This window comes from Poecilia reticulata, chromosome 23 (genome assembly GCF_904066995.2).
Source record: "Poecilia reticulata chromosome 23, P_reticulata-male-v2, whole genome shotgun sequence".
In the NCBI taxonomy this organism is placed as follows: Eukaryota; Metazoa; Chordata; class Actinopteri; order Cyprinodontiformes; family Poeciliidae; genus Poecilia; species Poecilia reticulata.
The window spans coordinates 6,366,547-6,381,538 of record NC_088852.1 but is presented as its reverse complement, the minus strand read 5'-3'; the positions used below and the strand labels follow the sequence as shown (position 1 = coordinate 6,381,538).

General features: G+C 38.0%; 2 protein-coding genes across 12 annotated transcripts in view; both read right to left on the bottom strand.

The window, feature by feature from the left end:
- Window positions 1–6,263, bottom strand: part of anks1b (ankyrin repeat and sterile alpha motif domain containing 1B) — a 201,311-nt gene extending 195,048 nt beyond the window's left edge. For 2 of the 8 annotated variants that reach the window (XM_008400554.3, XM_017302833.2), the window contains exon 1: window positions 5,622–6,263. In XM_008400554.3, the coding sequence (XP_008398776.2) occupies window positions 5,622–5,752 (131 nt within the window). In that variant the 5' untranslated portion in view covers window positions 5,753–6,263. The remainder of the gene's footprint in view (window positions 1–5,621) is intronic. The other 6 variants (XR_014086089.1, XM_017302832.2, XM_017302834.2 and 3 more) reach the window with 6 other exon arrangements.
- Window positions 6,264–13,624: 7,361 nt separating this feature from the next.
- bltp3b (bridge-like lipid transfer protein family member 3B) overlaps window positions 13,625–14,992 on the bottom strand; it is a 39,245-nt gene continuing 37,877 nt past the window's right edge. For all 4 annotated transcript variants that reach the window (XM_081604079.1, XM_081604080.1, XM_081604081.1 and 1 more), the window contains one exon: window positions 13,625–14,904. In XM_081604079.1, the coding sequence (XP_081460205.1) occupies window positions 14,776–14,904 (129 nt within the window). In that variant the 3' untranslated portion in view covers window positions 13,625–14,775. The remainder of the gene's footprint in view (window positions 14,905–14,992) is intronic.

The window sequence follows — 14,992 nt, the reverse complement described above, 5'->3', positions numbered from 1 at the left end:
GCTGCCATAATGGAGGAGCTGGCAGTTATTTGCATGTCTGCATGCAAATAACTGCCATTGGAGATGGCAACCAAACATCCATGTAAGAATCAAGTAGTACTCCTGGTGTGTTTTAGATGAAGGAATAACACTATAAACATTGATATAAAAAAAAAAAACTCAAAATGTAAATTGCACATAACTTCCTTTTAACAACTAGCATGGTGTTCATAAATAAAGTGAATTTATAGAAAAGTGCAGTGAACAGGTATTTAATTTGGGGGGGGAAATAAATGACACGTTTGCCATTTTCTAAGTGAACTACTTAGATATTCAGGAGAAAGCGCAATTATTAAGTATTTATAATATAATTAAATACTCCCCTACCTCCATCCAACAGATGAGTTTTATGATTTAGCTTTCCATCCCAAACAAAGAGACACTTGCCATTCACAGTAGATTTCATTTACACACACACACAAAAAGAGCCATTAAACTGGAGTGAGATCATCCAGTATTGATTTTCCACTGCACCCCACACCACAAATCTGCAGCCGAGGATCGTCTTCCCCACATCCCGTTACCTAATACGCATATGTTTGATTTTACACGCAGAGTGCCTTTGGTCCGGTCCAACGAGGGCGATTCTTTCAGGAAAACGGTGAACCTTATGACTTAGGAATGCTGTCGTTGGTGTGGATGCATAAGGATGGGAAACTATGCATTTATTTCCACAGATCATTCCTAAATCATTACCCAACACACACTCCTCTGCTGCGACCTTTCTGTTGACCCACCGAAGGGAGCGCTCCGACAGCAGGGGTGTCATAGTAATCACATGAGCAGGATCGTGTGTGACTTATCTACCCAGTGTTCTGGAAGCATAAATCATATGCCAGTATTTTGACTCAATAAAACCAAAGTAACTATGAGAGAGAAGACATCAATCAATGGCTAAAGATTTACCTATAGGCCAATTCTGACTTCTGACTTTTTTCTTTTACACATTCTTACTTCTACATTCTAAACATTGCCTTCAATCTTTGAGTTTGTGTCAATAAACTATGTATGCATGCAAATAACTGTAAAGCAACAATGGGTAGTGTCAGGTTTAAGCAAAAATATTACCACACACCATCATACTATGATCAGAAAATAAAGATCAGATAAAAAATCAACAATAATACATATTGTGACAGGCAGGTGATCAATAGCAATAGAATATTTAATAATTTCACTGAATTTATCCATAACCGCATGGCATTCTGGGGGATTCTGGCAGAAAAAATACTTTTATCAGCTCAATCTCTCATGGCTAGCTAGCTAAGCAAGTTTGGCGGAATCAACCAACTCAATTATTCTGTGGTTACCTAGCAACAACTCACTCTTTCCCTTGCTCTTTGGTTGCCTGGCAACAACCTGTTGAGTAGTAGAAGTAGAGGAAAGGTCACGTTTGGCAGTACTTAAAAACAAAAAATTAATAATCATTGGTATCAACTGATATGAAATGTTTTTCAGCCACATAATGCTAATATATATATATATATATATATATATATATATATATATATATCACTGATATTAATGGTTAAGTAGTAAAACAAATCTCACATCAGTCTAAATCACTAAAAGGCTTTAGTAGTTATATTCAGTGGCACTAAAGGTAACCACATAATGATCACCATAACGACAGTCTGTGTTGAAGGCCAAAAGACGTCTGACAAAGCTCAGAAAATTACCAATGTCTACTTGTGCATGAAACTGCCGTCTCCACGGTTACTAATATACCATGAAGCTCATAAAGATGATCATTAAAGTTATTTGGAATAAATTCCTGGAGAAACATGCAGAGTTTTCTATGAATCACCAGCCAAACATTTTGAGGTTTTACTGAAAGGTTTTGCAACCAACGTTCAGACTTAATGACACATCAGTGTTGTGGTCACATTAAGAGGCATCTATAGCAGCGATGAAGCAAATTTAGCTGCTGATCAACAGCTTAGAAAGAATCTGACATTTTTTAACATTAGTAGCTGTGCTGTTAAAGCCTTTTACTTATTTCATGGTTCTAAGTTGGTTGATTACAGCAAATCTTTGTGTTGTTAAGAGCATGTCAGTGAAATAAGCAAGGCAAAATTATGGCATGGCATTTTTGATTATATATACTTTTATTAATTGTAAGATATGTGTATTAACATATTAATTTCAGAGTTTTATTGAAACATTTTTTACTTGTTTACTGAACTTGAATTTTTGTATTTTTTAACATTTAACCACCAACAAGGGTTACGTTGGGTTATTCAGGGGTTCGATTATTGGTGTCACAATGACTCAGAATCAATAAAAACTGGGTTTAAAATAAATATACTCTTAAAATAAATTGCAATTGACATTTGAGCCCTTTTCTCATTATTTATATCCATAATTCATAAAAAATAAACACATATTGTGGGTATTGCGTAACTCAGTGGTACACAATAGTTGAGTACAGGTAAATAATATGTAGGCATCAACTGTATCTTTATTATTTAGTAAAAGTATGAGACCTGACAGGATGTCATTTAGAAACCATTTTTTATAAAAAAAATTAAAAAAAATTAGTTGCTCGAAGCTACACGTCAATCAGCAACCATCCCAACAGTAACAATGGTGACAGTTGGCTGTGGGCGTAAACCTCAATGGTTTCCACTCTTATTTCTTTCCATCCTTCCATCTATTAGCTTGCTGCTAAATCCAGGTGTAACAGGTAAAAAGGGAGCCACATTAAGCCACTCGTTGTGGGGGAACCCAAAGCCCTAGAAAACTAGACGGGTTTTCTAGCCCCTCTGGTTAGTTTTGGGTCTTGAATTGGGTTTTCTACCAGTTGGACGCAGTAAGACTGGTTCTTTATGGCTTTTGAGACTTTCCCACTTAAAACATCATAAGCTGAGTTCCTCATAAAAAAATGTGTCAATCTTTGTCAATATTCTGCTAATGTCGAAAAAAAAACACAATTTCACAATTGCAATGTTTCCAATACATAAATTAAAATCCCACATGAACAATCTTGTTAAAATATTTAATAAATACATGATGTATTCATAATTCAGCGATGGCGCTAGTGATCATCATTTATCAAAAACAATCCCATCATCCCAATACTACTTCCTGTCGTCTTCTTTGGCATTCCCATCAGTAATAACATCCCGCTCTTGATCACGTGACTCGTATGAGGCAAAAAAAAAAAAGTGTTTCCATTGCAGTTTTACGTAATACATCCATTTTGATATCACCGAAAAACTTTTTAATCAAAAAAACATGACTTTTTTCTAAATTAGCAGGTTTCCGCTAAGTAGAATTTCAATTTGCGCAATTTTACGGTTAATGGAAACGCAGCTATGGATGAGAAAGCATTTTCTTGTCTACTTGGACAGATTCTGATACAATAAAAGACCTAAAAACTTAAGCCACCATAGAGTCTAGATTTTGAAGTCTTTAAACACAAGTAGTTAGCCAACCAGCTTAAAATCTCCAGCAGCAACAGCTAATAAAAGTAGCACTTGTAGCATTTGCAGTGTACAATATTTTCACCTTCGTAAAATAAAGGTTCTGGTCTTTTTTTTTTGTTGCAAAAATCAAAAAAATTATTTTAGGAAGGTGACAATATTGAGGTAGTAGCATTGCATTACCATAGGCAAAACATTATTTTTTATTAACCCTGCAGAAAGAAGGGGAACAGACCTTTGAACGCACGTAAATATTTAACACAAACTATACTTCTCTTGAACTGAAAGCCCACAGAGAATATCTGAAACTTCCTATTAGAAGTTATAAACAAGAACTAGTGGTGCTGAATTTGAGGAAATTTCAATATTTGCCTCCAAACAGCTTCCAAAGAAGTTAAACCAAACTTCTTTTACAAAGTGGTATAGTTTTTCCCCAGCAGGAAGTCAAGAAACACAGAGGAGGAGGGGCAGCGCCTGAGGCGGTACTCCTCCCTAACTTTGATCTGATTATCACCTGGGTCAGCGTCAGCATGAACACAGAGACCAAGAGGACGAAAATCTTTTGTCTCATGGGTTATTTGACGTAAAAATTCACAATGGCAAAAGGTGGAACCTGGAGGTCCCTGCAGTCAAATTGCATTTCCTCATATCTGGACATCCTCTTTCTTCGGAACAAAAATAGAAGTGATGCTGCATGCGTTTGGATCATTGTTAAAAGCCTCCGTCAACCCAAACACTCGGGTCGCCAGGTTCCATGCAAAAAGACTCGGTTCTTTCCAAACACACAAAATGATCAACGTAGCGATGGAAAACTTGCATCCGCGCACTGTTAGAGTGTAAACCGCCTGCTGCATGGAGAAATGTGTGAAAGACTGAACTCAAAGTTACAAATGCTTCCATCATCTGAGCATCAAAGTGTGTCCCTGCACTATGGAAGCTGTCACAGCCCTGAATCTCAAGGTAGCTGCTGTCTGTTCTTTTGTTCTCGCTGTGCAGAGGTTTCCCCACCTAACAGTGAAAGCACGCCTGGTACCAGGAGGGAACAGGCGATGACAAGCAATCCAATATTTTTCATTTCACTCAGATTCTACTAGGTCTTAGTGACTCACAGACATATTCAGACACATTTTGTCATGTTAAAACCACAAACGAGTGAATTTTAATGGGATTTGATGTGGCAGCTCAAAGTAAGGTATAATTTTGGACTTTGATTAGGCCATTCTAACAACATTCTAAACTATTATAAACCCTACATTATGATGCTTAATTTTGACCAACAAATAATGTTTTGCATATTGGTCAAAGCGTAAAAATAGGGGTGGACAATATAGACTTAGATTTTATCACAATATTTTGTAGTGCTACTGTGACAGAATTAATAGCGTCACAAACATTAATGCCAAGCGAAAATGTGATTTCAATAAACTTCATATACAGCAGTCATTTAATCATATTTACTGATATTTATTGATGATCTTATGGAAAAAATATAAATCAAATTTTAATAAATTTTTTAACAGCAAGTTGAATTTATTGCAACAACGACAAAGTTTTTTATTGTATTAAGAAATCTTTCATAAATTCCCACCCCTACATTAAATTTGGACTTTTTTCCTACACCGCTTTAGAAAAACTTAAAAACTAGACACCAAATAGCTTTCTTCTTGCCAAGTCTGCAGAAATGCCAGCTTTTTACATTGTGTTGCCAACAATCGTCATGGCAACAGATTCTCCCACCTGAGCTGTGTCTCTCCGCAGCTCCTCCAGAGCCACCACTGACCTCTTGTTTGTTTCTCAACTAAAAACTTTATTATTTTATTTAGTGATATTGGAGTAAACTGAAAGCAAATGTGTGCCGAAACTTTTCCCACTAAGATTCATTTTAGGTTTTGTGGTGGTAACCTGACTAAATGTGAGACGATTTAAAGGGTGTGAATACACCTGTATTCAGCTTCATGCTATAAACATGAAGCTCCTGCAGCAATTAATGTTGATGCATGATGTGCTGTCTGTTCTACTAATAATAATGATGATTAGGTAAAATATAAGATTAAAAAACAGCCTAAATTTGCAGAAAGGGAAACCTCCAGGAATCCCCTGCAGCGCCCCTGGGACTCCCAGAACACCGCAGAGCTCCACCTGAAGGAGGCTGCTTACCTCAGGAGGTTGGGGATAGGGATGGAGCCGGTTCCTGACCCCAGTATTCCCCTTTTCCCACTCAACAATTTCTCCACCAAGGCGACATTCCCAGTGCGGGCGGCTTCCAGCAGCTCCTGCTCCTTCCCCATCCCGGACTCTCAAGTTTGCAACGACAGGGCGATTAATAAAACAAAGAAAATCCAACAAATCTTCCATAAAATCCCTCCGCTCCTCAGCGTCTGCCGCGGGGAAGCATCTAAGGAAGGATTCCCTCTCACTGCGTGGAAGTGGGTGTTCTTGATGCTGCAGAGCACGGCTCCCCTGGTGCCCTGCAACCTCAGCTGATTCACATCCACAGCTGCGTGATTTACTCCCGGTGTGTGATCCTGAAACCTGAAACAAATCCCCCTTAGCACGCCCGAAGTGAAGAGTAAAAGCCGGTTAAAATAGAAAAAAAGAATAAAAACTGAAACTCCTTCTTTGTCCCGTTTCCTCCGGAGCTTCTGCTGGGAACAGACTGGAGGTGAAACTCCGTCTGCAGCCTCAAAAAGCTCTCCCAGTCCGCTCACCTCCTCCCCGTCTCTCCGGCGAACCAACCGCACTGCTCCGGCGGTTATCAGGGTCGGCTCAGACTCAACCGTCAAGTTCCACCAAACTAAACCACTGACTTCCGGTAGCGCCTTTCAAAATAAGACCTCAAATCTCCGTGGATGGACTTCTCGTATGTATTCTTCCTGTCAGATAACATACAAACCAGGTAATGATTATGCCAATTTCTACAACCGTATATTAGAGCTAATGTAGATAGAAAAAAGGAGGAATACATTTCCACCAAAAAAAGTCAAAAAATTTGAGATTAATCTCAGACGTTTTCTAGAAAAAAAAAAATGGAAATTTCTGAGGTTCAAAAGTAAAAAAGAAAAATAAAGAAAAATAAAAGTACAAGAAAAAGCTCAGAAATTATAAGAATTTTTTAGAAAAAATTTTTTATAAATGATAAAATTTTAAACTTTATGAGCTCAGAAAATGTCCAATTTTTTTCTAGGAAATATCTAGGATAGATTTTTTGGTTTATTTCTAGCAAATTCACAACTAAACTGCACAAACAATACTGCTTCAAAATAATTAAGCTGTTGCATTAGAAACCAGAGATCTATGGCAGTAATTTTTCATAGCAATTCAACAAACCAAAGATTTCCAAATCCTATCTAGAAAATAGAAAAAACATAAACTAAGCATATATATGCTACAAAAAAATAAAAGCATGACTTAAAAATTATTAAGTGCGACATATTTACCGATACTGTCATCGTTGAACTCCCAAGCACCACTGACTTTAATCGTTTTTCCTGTTTTGTTAACTGCGATGCTTTTATTTTGGAAGTACTTGAGTCCGTGTTCCGCTACAATTTCCCCTGGTTTGATTCAGAAGCTCCCTGTACCGTCTGGGTGGGGATAATGATGCTACAACATCAATGAATTGTACTTTGTGTGTCGCTCCGTTGTAAAGAAGTGACCCAAACACCCTGCAGCTCTCACTCTCTTCTTCTGTGAGATTTAAAACTTATCCCATCGCTGCCGCGCATGCGCGCTTCATCATTCTTCGTGCTGGCATTGTTGTCTCTTTTTTTGCCTCAATCGGCGCGCCGCTGCAGCCGAAATATGGTTTGGAAACAGGTGATATCCCAAAAATATCCTCCTCTTCCCCTCAGCCAGCCGTGTCAGAGCAGGGTTGGTGTGAATAATGCAAAATGAAGGCAGGAGCAGGGATTTAATGCGCTTTGACAGCCATAATACGGGCGGACACCTTCATCCCCCCCCATTCTGACACTGCCCCCTTTTTTGCAAGCAGGAACCTGCATGATGCATTCACGCTGCTGCTTCATTAGAATAGAAAAGTAGCACATGAATATGATTTGTAAGGAAAGAAAATATGAACGGTTTTCTTCTCTTTTTTTAACAACTAAGTGTTTTCAGCTCCTTTTATCTCATGTTTTCTATGCGTAAAAGATGTTAGCATCATGATTTTACTGTTAGCATCATTACTCCTTTGCAGTGGTGGGAAGTAACGAAGTACAAGTACTTCGTTACTGTACTTAAGTACAATTTTCGTGTATCTGTACTTTACTTAAGTAGATTTAATAATGGGGACTTTCTACTTTTACTCCACTACATTTTACAGTAAGTATCTGTACTTTCTACTTCACTACATTTCTACAAACTGTCGCGTTACTCGTTACATCCAAGTCGCATTGCGCTTTTTGCCCGTTAAAATGTGAAGTTCAGGGATTTAAGGTGGCGCCGTAAAATCCCAGCAATAACGTGACTTAGTGTCTGTTGTCACCCATCGGCTCCACCTTTACTCGCACGCGGAGCTCCAGACATGCGCAGTGGTTTCCTCTGACCGGGAGGAGATGTCTGTCTATAATATAATAGTGCTGCATAAATTGATATGGCGACATGTAAAATCAGCAGCGCTTCGCTTTCACAGACGGTGGGACTTCGTCCAACTTTTAGCGTCACTTGGAAGGAAAGCTTAAAGAAAGGTAAGATCTGTGGACGTGATGCTAACAAAGCTAGCTGTACTGAGACACATGTTGCATCTGATGAAAAAAGTTGTCACTCATTCGCTGAATTACTGTGTGGAGGTGTTGACTGAGGTGTCGCACATATGGGACAACGCTGTGACCAAAGTCTGCAATATAGTGATATGACATTCAGGAACGATCCGATTCTTCTGGACGGATCTTTACTAAGTCCTGAGCACTGAGAGCCGTTCTTTGTTCTTGTGTACACTGCGGTAGCTATATATATATATATATATATATATATATACAACTTTTACTTATTCAGCGATTAAATAAATAAATGTCTATATATATATATATATATAGACATTTATTTATTTAATCGCTGAATAAGTAAAAGTTGAACGTATGAACACAGAGCTTGCTCATTGCTCATTGATTGATTTCGTCTCCTGTCATGGTGGCAAACATCGCAGTGGGAGGGAGGATGAAAACAGTCACGATGCTCATTCTCCTTAGTTACTTGTTGCGCCGTTGGACAGTGTTCATAGTTGAACTTTATTTACCGTTAATTGCGATTTTTCAGTTGTGGTTTCTGACATATGCAATATGGGCAACCGCCCAGGGCGTTATTTTTCTAGGGATAGCAGGAGACCTCTTCGGATTGTAGCACAGTGATGAAAGCAAAACAGAATGAAGTGAGTTTTAATTGATACTGGCTAAATTCATTTCAGCTCTAAGTATTAAATATCTAGGTGTTTTTATGGGAATGTGGATCTTTCAGATCAATCTGAAAACCAATTTTGATAGGTAAACTTAATGTTATTGTGTCATTTAGCGCGGGGCGCTGGTCTTGGTCTCGGGTTCGGTGGTCTTGACTACAACTCTGCTACATGGCTCCTTGGTTGCATGTCCTCCACCCCGCCCGCACCTTCTTTACATCCCCTTTCAGTTAGATTTCTTTCTAAATAAATGTGACTAATGAAGTTCATGCTATGTTAGGACAGGAGACAAAATGTTTCCATCCCTGAAATTATGATTCATAGAATCACATATCTAAGTCTAAACTGTTACAGAGAATAAACACAATAAGAACATGTTTAATCTGTGGTAGTGTTCATTAAAATGGCACATTTATGATGTATTAAAATTAAATACGATCGGCACACTTAATGATATTAGCGATTAGGCAATGCATTCAGCAAGTACTTTTACTTTTAATACTTAAGTATTTTTAAAAGCCAGGACTTTTTTACTTTTACTTAAGTAAAATGTTAATGTGGTACTTTGACTTTTACTTAAGTACATTTTTGACTGTATATTTGTACTTTTACTTAAGTAAATTTTTTGAGTACTTTCTCCACCACTGCTCCTTTGTTTTCAGTCATTCCAGTCACTGAAAGGTGACGGTCAAGCTTAGACTTGCAGTACGAGATTCTATTGTGTCAGTCAGAGCAATAAGTAAACCAAATATGCTCATGTTTGTTTTTAAGGTTTGCACAAAAGGAAGTCGATGAATTTGTGCTTCTATGCCTTTAGTTCCCAATGTAGACATAGGATCAACCTTTCTTGAACACATTCCAGTTCACCCACTCTCTTGCTGGACCGTTCAAGTGTTATTCACCAATTCCATTCCTTTTCCAACGACCAAATCCACCTAATTAATGCAGATTATGCTACGGTAGATGATGGAAACATGGAAAAAACGAGACTATGGTAAAGTTAATCCATTCGTTAAAAGGACGGGTTATGTTCAGCTGCAGTACGTACGCCCAAATATAATAAACTAAATCCTCCTAGACGTAGTAACTTTGCTTTCAAAAATGCTGTGTCAGAGCATGTCATGATGTTGTGGTTAATATCTGAGTCACAACCAAAAGCAGTAAAGGAAATAATGAAAACGACCACAACTCTGCAGCGTACACTTCCAACATTTTCATTACCATGGAGAAAGAGCGCAGGCTGCCATCACTGAGCAGAGAAATACAATTTTGTTTATACAATGAAAAATATTTACTTGCTCAGTAGAAACAAAGAAATATCACCCATTAATGCCACAACAATATAAGGGATAATTTGTGAAGAAAAAACGAGTTCCTGTGCGTTCTCCTAGAGCCAATTACAGAAATACGCCACTCAGAAACAGCCAATCAGAAGCAGGAGGAGGGTCTTAGTGCCGTCAATCACTCACGTGTATGCCTGAGACCCATTCACCACAATATACCATCCCAGGAATGCTAAGGCTAGTAAGCATAGCCATCAGTGATGGCGAATAAACAGTTTTCCTGTCATTAAAACAATGAACAGCAACTACACAAATATGATTGACGGCGCTAAGACACTCCCCCTGGCTCTGATTGATTGTTTTGAATGGGAGTGGTGCATTTCTTCAGATGATTTTTTTCACAGATTGTTCGTCTTACTGTCACAACATAGTGAGTTTAATAAATATGGAAAAAAAAAATTCAATAAGTGAAACTCTCCAACAACCTCTGTTCTCGAAGAAATAAAAAAACAACTTCTAATTATAGTGCTCTCCACTCAGAATCCCTCGAAATCTTGCAGTGAATCCCTAAAGAGAACTTTTATTCAGTCCTTTTAACATTTAAACTTTCAAACGTTAAATAAATGTAAAATAATCTTCTAAATAAGCTATGAAAAATCAGAAAACAGGAATAATGGAAAATAAGCTGCCAAGACACAACCTGTCTCCTCTCTCTAGCTCAGTATTCTTCACAATCCAGCTGGTCCAGACACGCCCGGTACTCCCTCCTCTCTCTTTAACACAGAACTCAAACATGCGTACATCCTTTCCTGTGATGCACCATGCCTCGGCTATCATCTCCGTAGCTTCAGGCTGCAGCATGTAAACAAGTTTCCAGCTGAAAATAGCCCGGCTTTCCATTTACACATGTGAACAGCTTTTAAACATCCTTCCATGATGCACTGCTCCGCTGCAGCTGTAAAATGTCATAACCATTTAAGTCCAAGCAGCCCGTGCAGCAGATCACTGGCTGCTCTTACATGCAGAGTTTACTTCTTTTTATTGCATTGCTGCGCATAAATTCAGAAATGCTCCATCATAAAACGAAGGTGAGCCACAGGTCAAACACCTGCTGCAAAAATCCTCTAAGGGGCTTTAAATGTGAAGAAAATGGAAATCTGCAGAATGAATTATACTGTGGAGCTTCCCAACAGCATAACTCAGACCAAAATCCTCTTGAAGGATCAACCTAAGCAACGTCCTGCTGGGAGAAATTGATTGGAGTCATATTTCAGTACAGGATTAGTTTAAAATATTGTCAAAGCAAGTACGAAGGAGTTATGGATCAGTATGAAGGATCTTGTACAAAAAACTGATGTGCAACATTAGATAGGAAGACAAACTTGGTTCCAAATTCAAAATTATTGTTCTGTAATGCCATCAAAAACAAAATATTAAAACTACCAAAATTCCAAATTATCAGGAAGTGCCAAATTATGAAAGGGAAAAGATTTCTTATTATTACTGGATGGCAAAAATGCAAAACTGGATCATGATCCGACTATGAAATCATTATAAAGCAGTGAAATGAGGTTCATATAAATCTAAAATCCAGTGTAGAAGCAGTTTGACCTCAGCTGCTCAAAGCTTTTACTTGTGCTTTAATCAAATATAATTCAACAATAAATAAGAAAAGGTCACAGTTGATTTCTTAAAAAACTTTAATGTTTACGTTAGCTCACTTCTCTTTTCAGATAAAAATTGTACATTGTGTAGGAGCTTACCTTCATTTTCATTTGACGTCCAGGCTCTTGTCCTTCTCCGCGAATATCTAATTCTCTTGTAAAAAGCGTCATTGTTTCTGTCCCATTTTTCTTTCGTTTTTAAAAATGTGGCAGTAAAAGAGTAGAAAGGGCTTGAACGGTTATATTCCAGCTGAATTTTCTCTATTTTCCCGACTGTTTTCAGTCTTTTCAATGCGTAAAAGAAGAGCACCTGTTGCCTATTGTGCCTATGGGGCTCAGCATTACCCCTATCGGTGTGGCGCGGTACTTTCTGCCTCAACCTCCGCATTTTCACTGCGCATTTATGACCTGTCAAAAAGACCAAATATGTCAAACATTGACTCATATTAATTAAATATATTAGGCAAAGGAACGTCAGCATATGTAGAACATGTGTAATTGAACAAACCTACGTTCACACTGCAGCCTGAAGTGACCCAAATCTGATTTTTTTCCGCAGTCATCCGACCTGAACGTCATTGATACTCAACAAATGTCACTGCTCTGCGTCCTGATAAGGTTCAAAACAACCATGGCGACCTTAATGAAGATTAAGTTGCTAATGTGGTGGCTCCGGTCGGACATTAACTTCAGAATTGTAAGATAAGCGCCATTAGCATCCACGTTTACTACCGCCAACACTGAGCACGCCCTCTACTGCGCATGCGAACGACTTTCAGGTCGTTTGAAGTTCACATTGGAGATCACTTATTTGGAAGTGTGAATACTTCACATACACACAAAAAAAGGATGCGGGCCACTTCCGGATGCAATGTGAAAGTAGTATAATGGCGATAAAAAGAGAACTACAATAAGCATGCGCCAACTGCTTGGTTCATCCACTTTGTGTAACACAGCGCCCCTAGATGTGAGGCACAGCACTGCACTGTTTTCATGAATTTCAACAGGCAATGCGTAAATTCGGTGATTGATTGCAAAAATATTACTAATAAAAAACTTGAAGAAAATTCAAAAAGACAAATCGATTTCCTCTCATCGTTAGCATCCATTTCACTTCGCATGTTCTCATTTTATCTGTAAGAATTACAGGTGAATCCCCTGACCACACATCACTGTTATAAAAGTGCTTATTTTCTAATGTTGTGTTGCAGCTAGCTGTGGTGAAGCGCTAATGCTAGATTGTGACTTTACTAGAACAATAGTTTCACATTCAAGTTGTTGCTGCCACTGTTGAGCTACATTATCTTTCACCTATCGGGAGGGGAATCTAGCCCCAAGCCTTTTAAAAATGGGCATAAAATTAATTGTAGCAAACTAAAAGCTTTGACAACAATCTGGCATCCAAGATGGGTTTTCCAACTAATTGTTCAGGGAGGGATTGCTGCATCAGGCAGCAGAAATCAATGAAACTGGGCCAAGGTGGAGATGAAAGAAAGAGTTATGCGGCTTGTTTTTGTAAAGCACATTATGCCGTTTAGGCAGGAAGTCTGATGCAAGACAAATTGCATCAGCTATCCTTTAAAATTAGTCCTTTTTTTTAGGATAGCTTTGTAATATAAGCAGTTGGCAACAAATTTACAACATGCAATGGAGAAAATTAGTTTGTCATTTTTATCGTAGGTACACATCAATAAAAAAGTACTTATTTTACCCACTGTACCTAATAAAAATTGAACCTACGTATATTTAAAAAAAAAGTTGGATCATAGAGTAAAAATTAACTAAATGCAAGTAAATTCAAACCATTAACTTCATAAAAAGATGAAACGTTCAAAACAGATCCTTTATTTTCTATCAGTATTTCAGCAGCTTTGACAGAAAAAATACTTTTTTTTTTTTGCTTACTTCCTCCTAGTAAGTAGGGGAGAAAACGATTGCAGCAAAAATATCGATTAAAAGTTTTTTTGTTTTTAATTTGGAGGAACAAGGACTTTAAATTGATTTTTTTTAGAGTAGATGTTTTGCACATGTAGATTAAATTTATCACAGTTAAACATTAGAGCTAAACCTACCTTCACTTTCCTGCTGTTAGAAAAATAAGTTGATTTTAGTTATGAACACAATTTATCACACAGGGATGACTAAAGCGGCAAATATTGTCATTGCTTGTCCATGAAAGTCATTCAAATACATGGAATACTTTCCTCCAAGTTTTTACATAAAGAAACACACATGTAGCTGGGGCAGCTTCAAAGTGGCCTGTTTTTTTTCACGCTTTGCTCCAATTGTTCTCCCACAGCTGTGATCGCCGTCTTTACAGTGCCTCAGTTTTAAAAAGTGCAGCATTGAATATTTACAGATATAAAAATAGGACAAACGTGGAGGCAACAACTAATTCTGAGGCATTTGAAAAAGCTGTAAAGTGAACTGATGTTTGTCCTGCGCACCTCACAAAATGCTTGTTCTGAGACTCACGAAAAAAAAAAAAAATCACATTCAACTGCAAACCCTACAAAACCCTTCAAGGTTCTATAGAAAATACATGTTCACATTCTTGTACAATTAGAGTCTGAATTTGAACGCACTGAAAACTCAGCGCAGTGCAAAGTAAGTCGCCTTTTTTTCTTTCTCGCTTTTTTTGACATTCTTCTAAAGATGCGACATTCAGTTTTCTCTCAGATCTCCAAGTTTCTCTGGTGGTTTTAATAACAGAAGTAGTGAGGGATGAGTTACTGTAGGCACCAAAAACATGATAGATTTCTACCATCTTTTTCACAAGCTTTAAAACTGAATATCTTCTTTTCTTTTTTTTTTGCATTTGTTCAACAGAACAAAACATTTCTTAGTCTTCTTCAAAAGTCACAAGTCGTGGTTATCTCCCTCAACGAAGTGTGCAGTTAAAGTAAAAAATGAAATAAAAAAAATCCCTCCTCTTCTTGTAGCCAGAGTTGGAGCTCGTCACTGACGAGGCAGTTCTAGCTGGTGTTCATCTTTAGGCTCTTCATGCGGTGAAGCAGCGAGTCTTTCTCCATCTGGGCCTCGGCCAGCGCCATCTTGGCTCTGGACAGCTCCACCTTCAGGCATTCGTTCTCCTCCAGCAGCATCTGGAAGCACAGCAGAGACATGATCCCAGTGTAAAAAAAAAATAAAAAAGCCAAAAAACAAGTGATCCTCTAGATTTTGTGGCAAAAT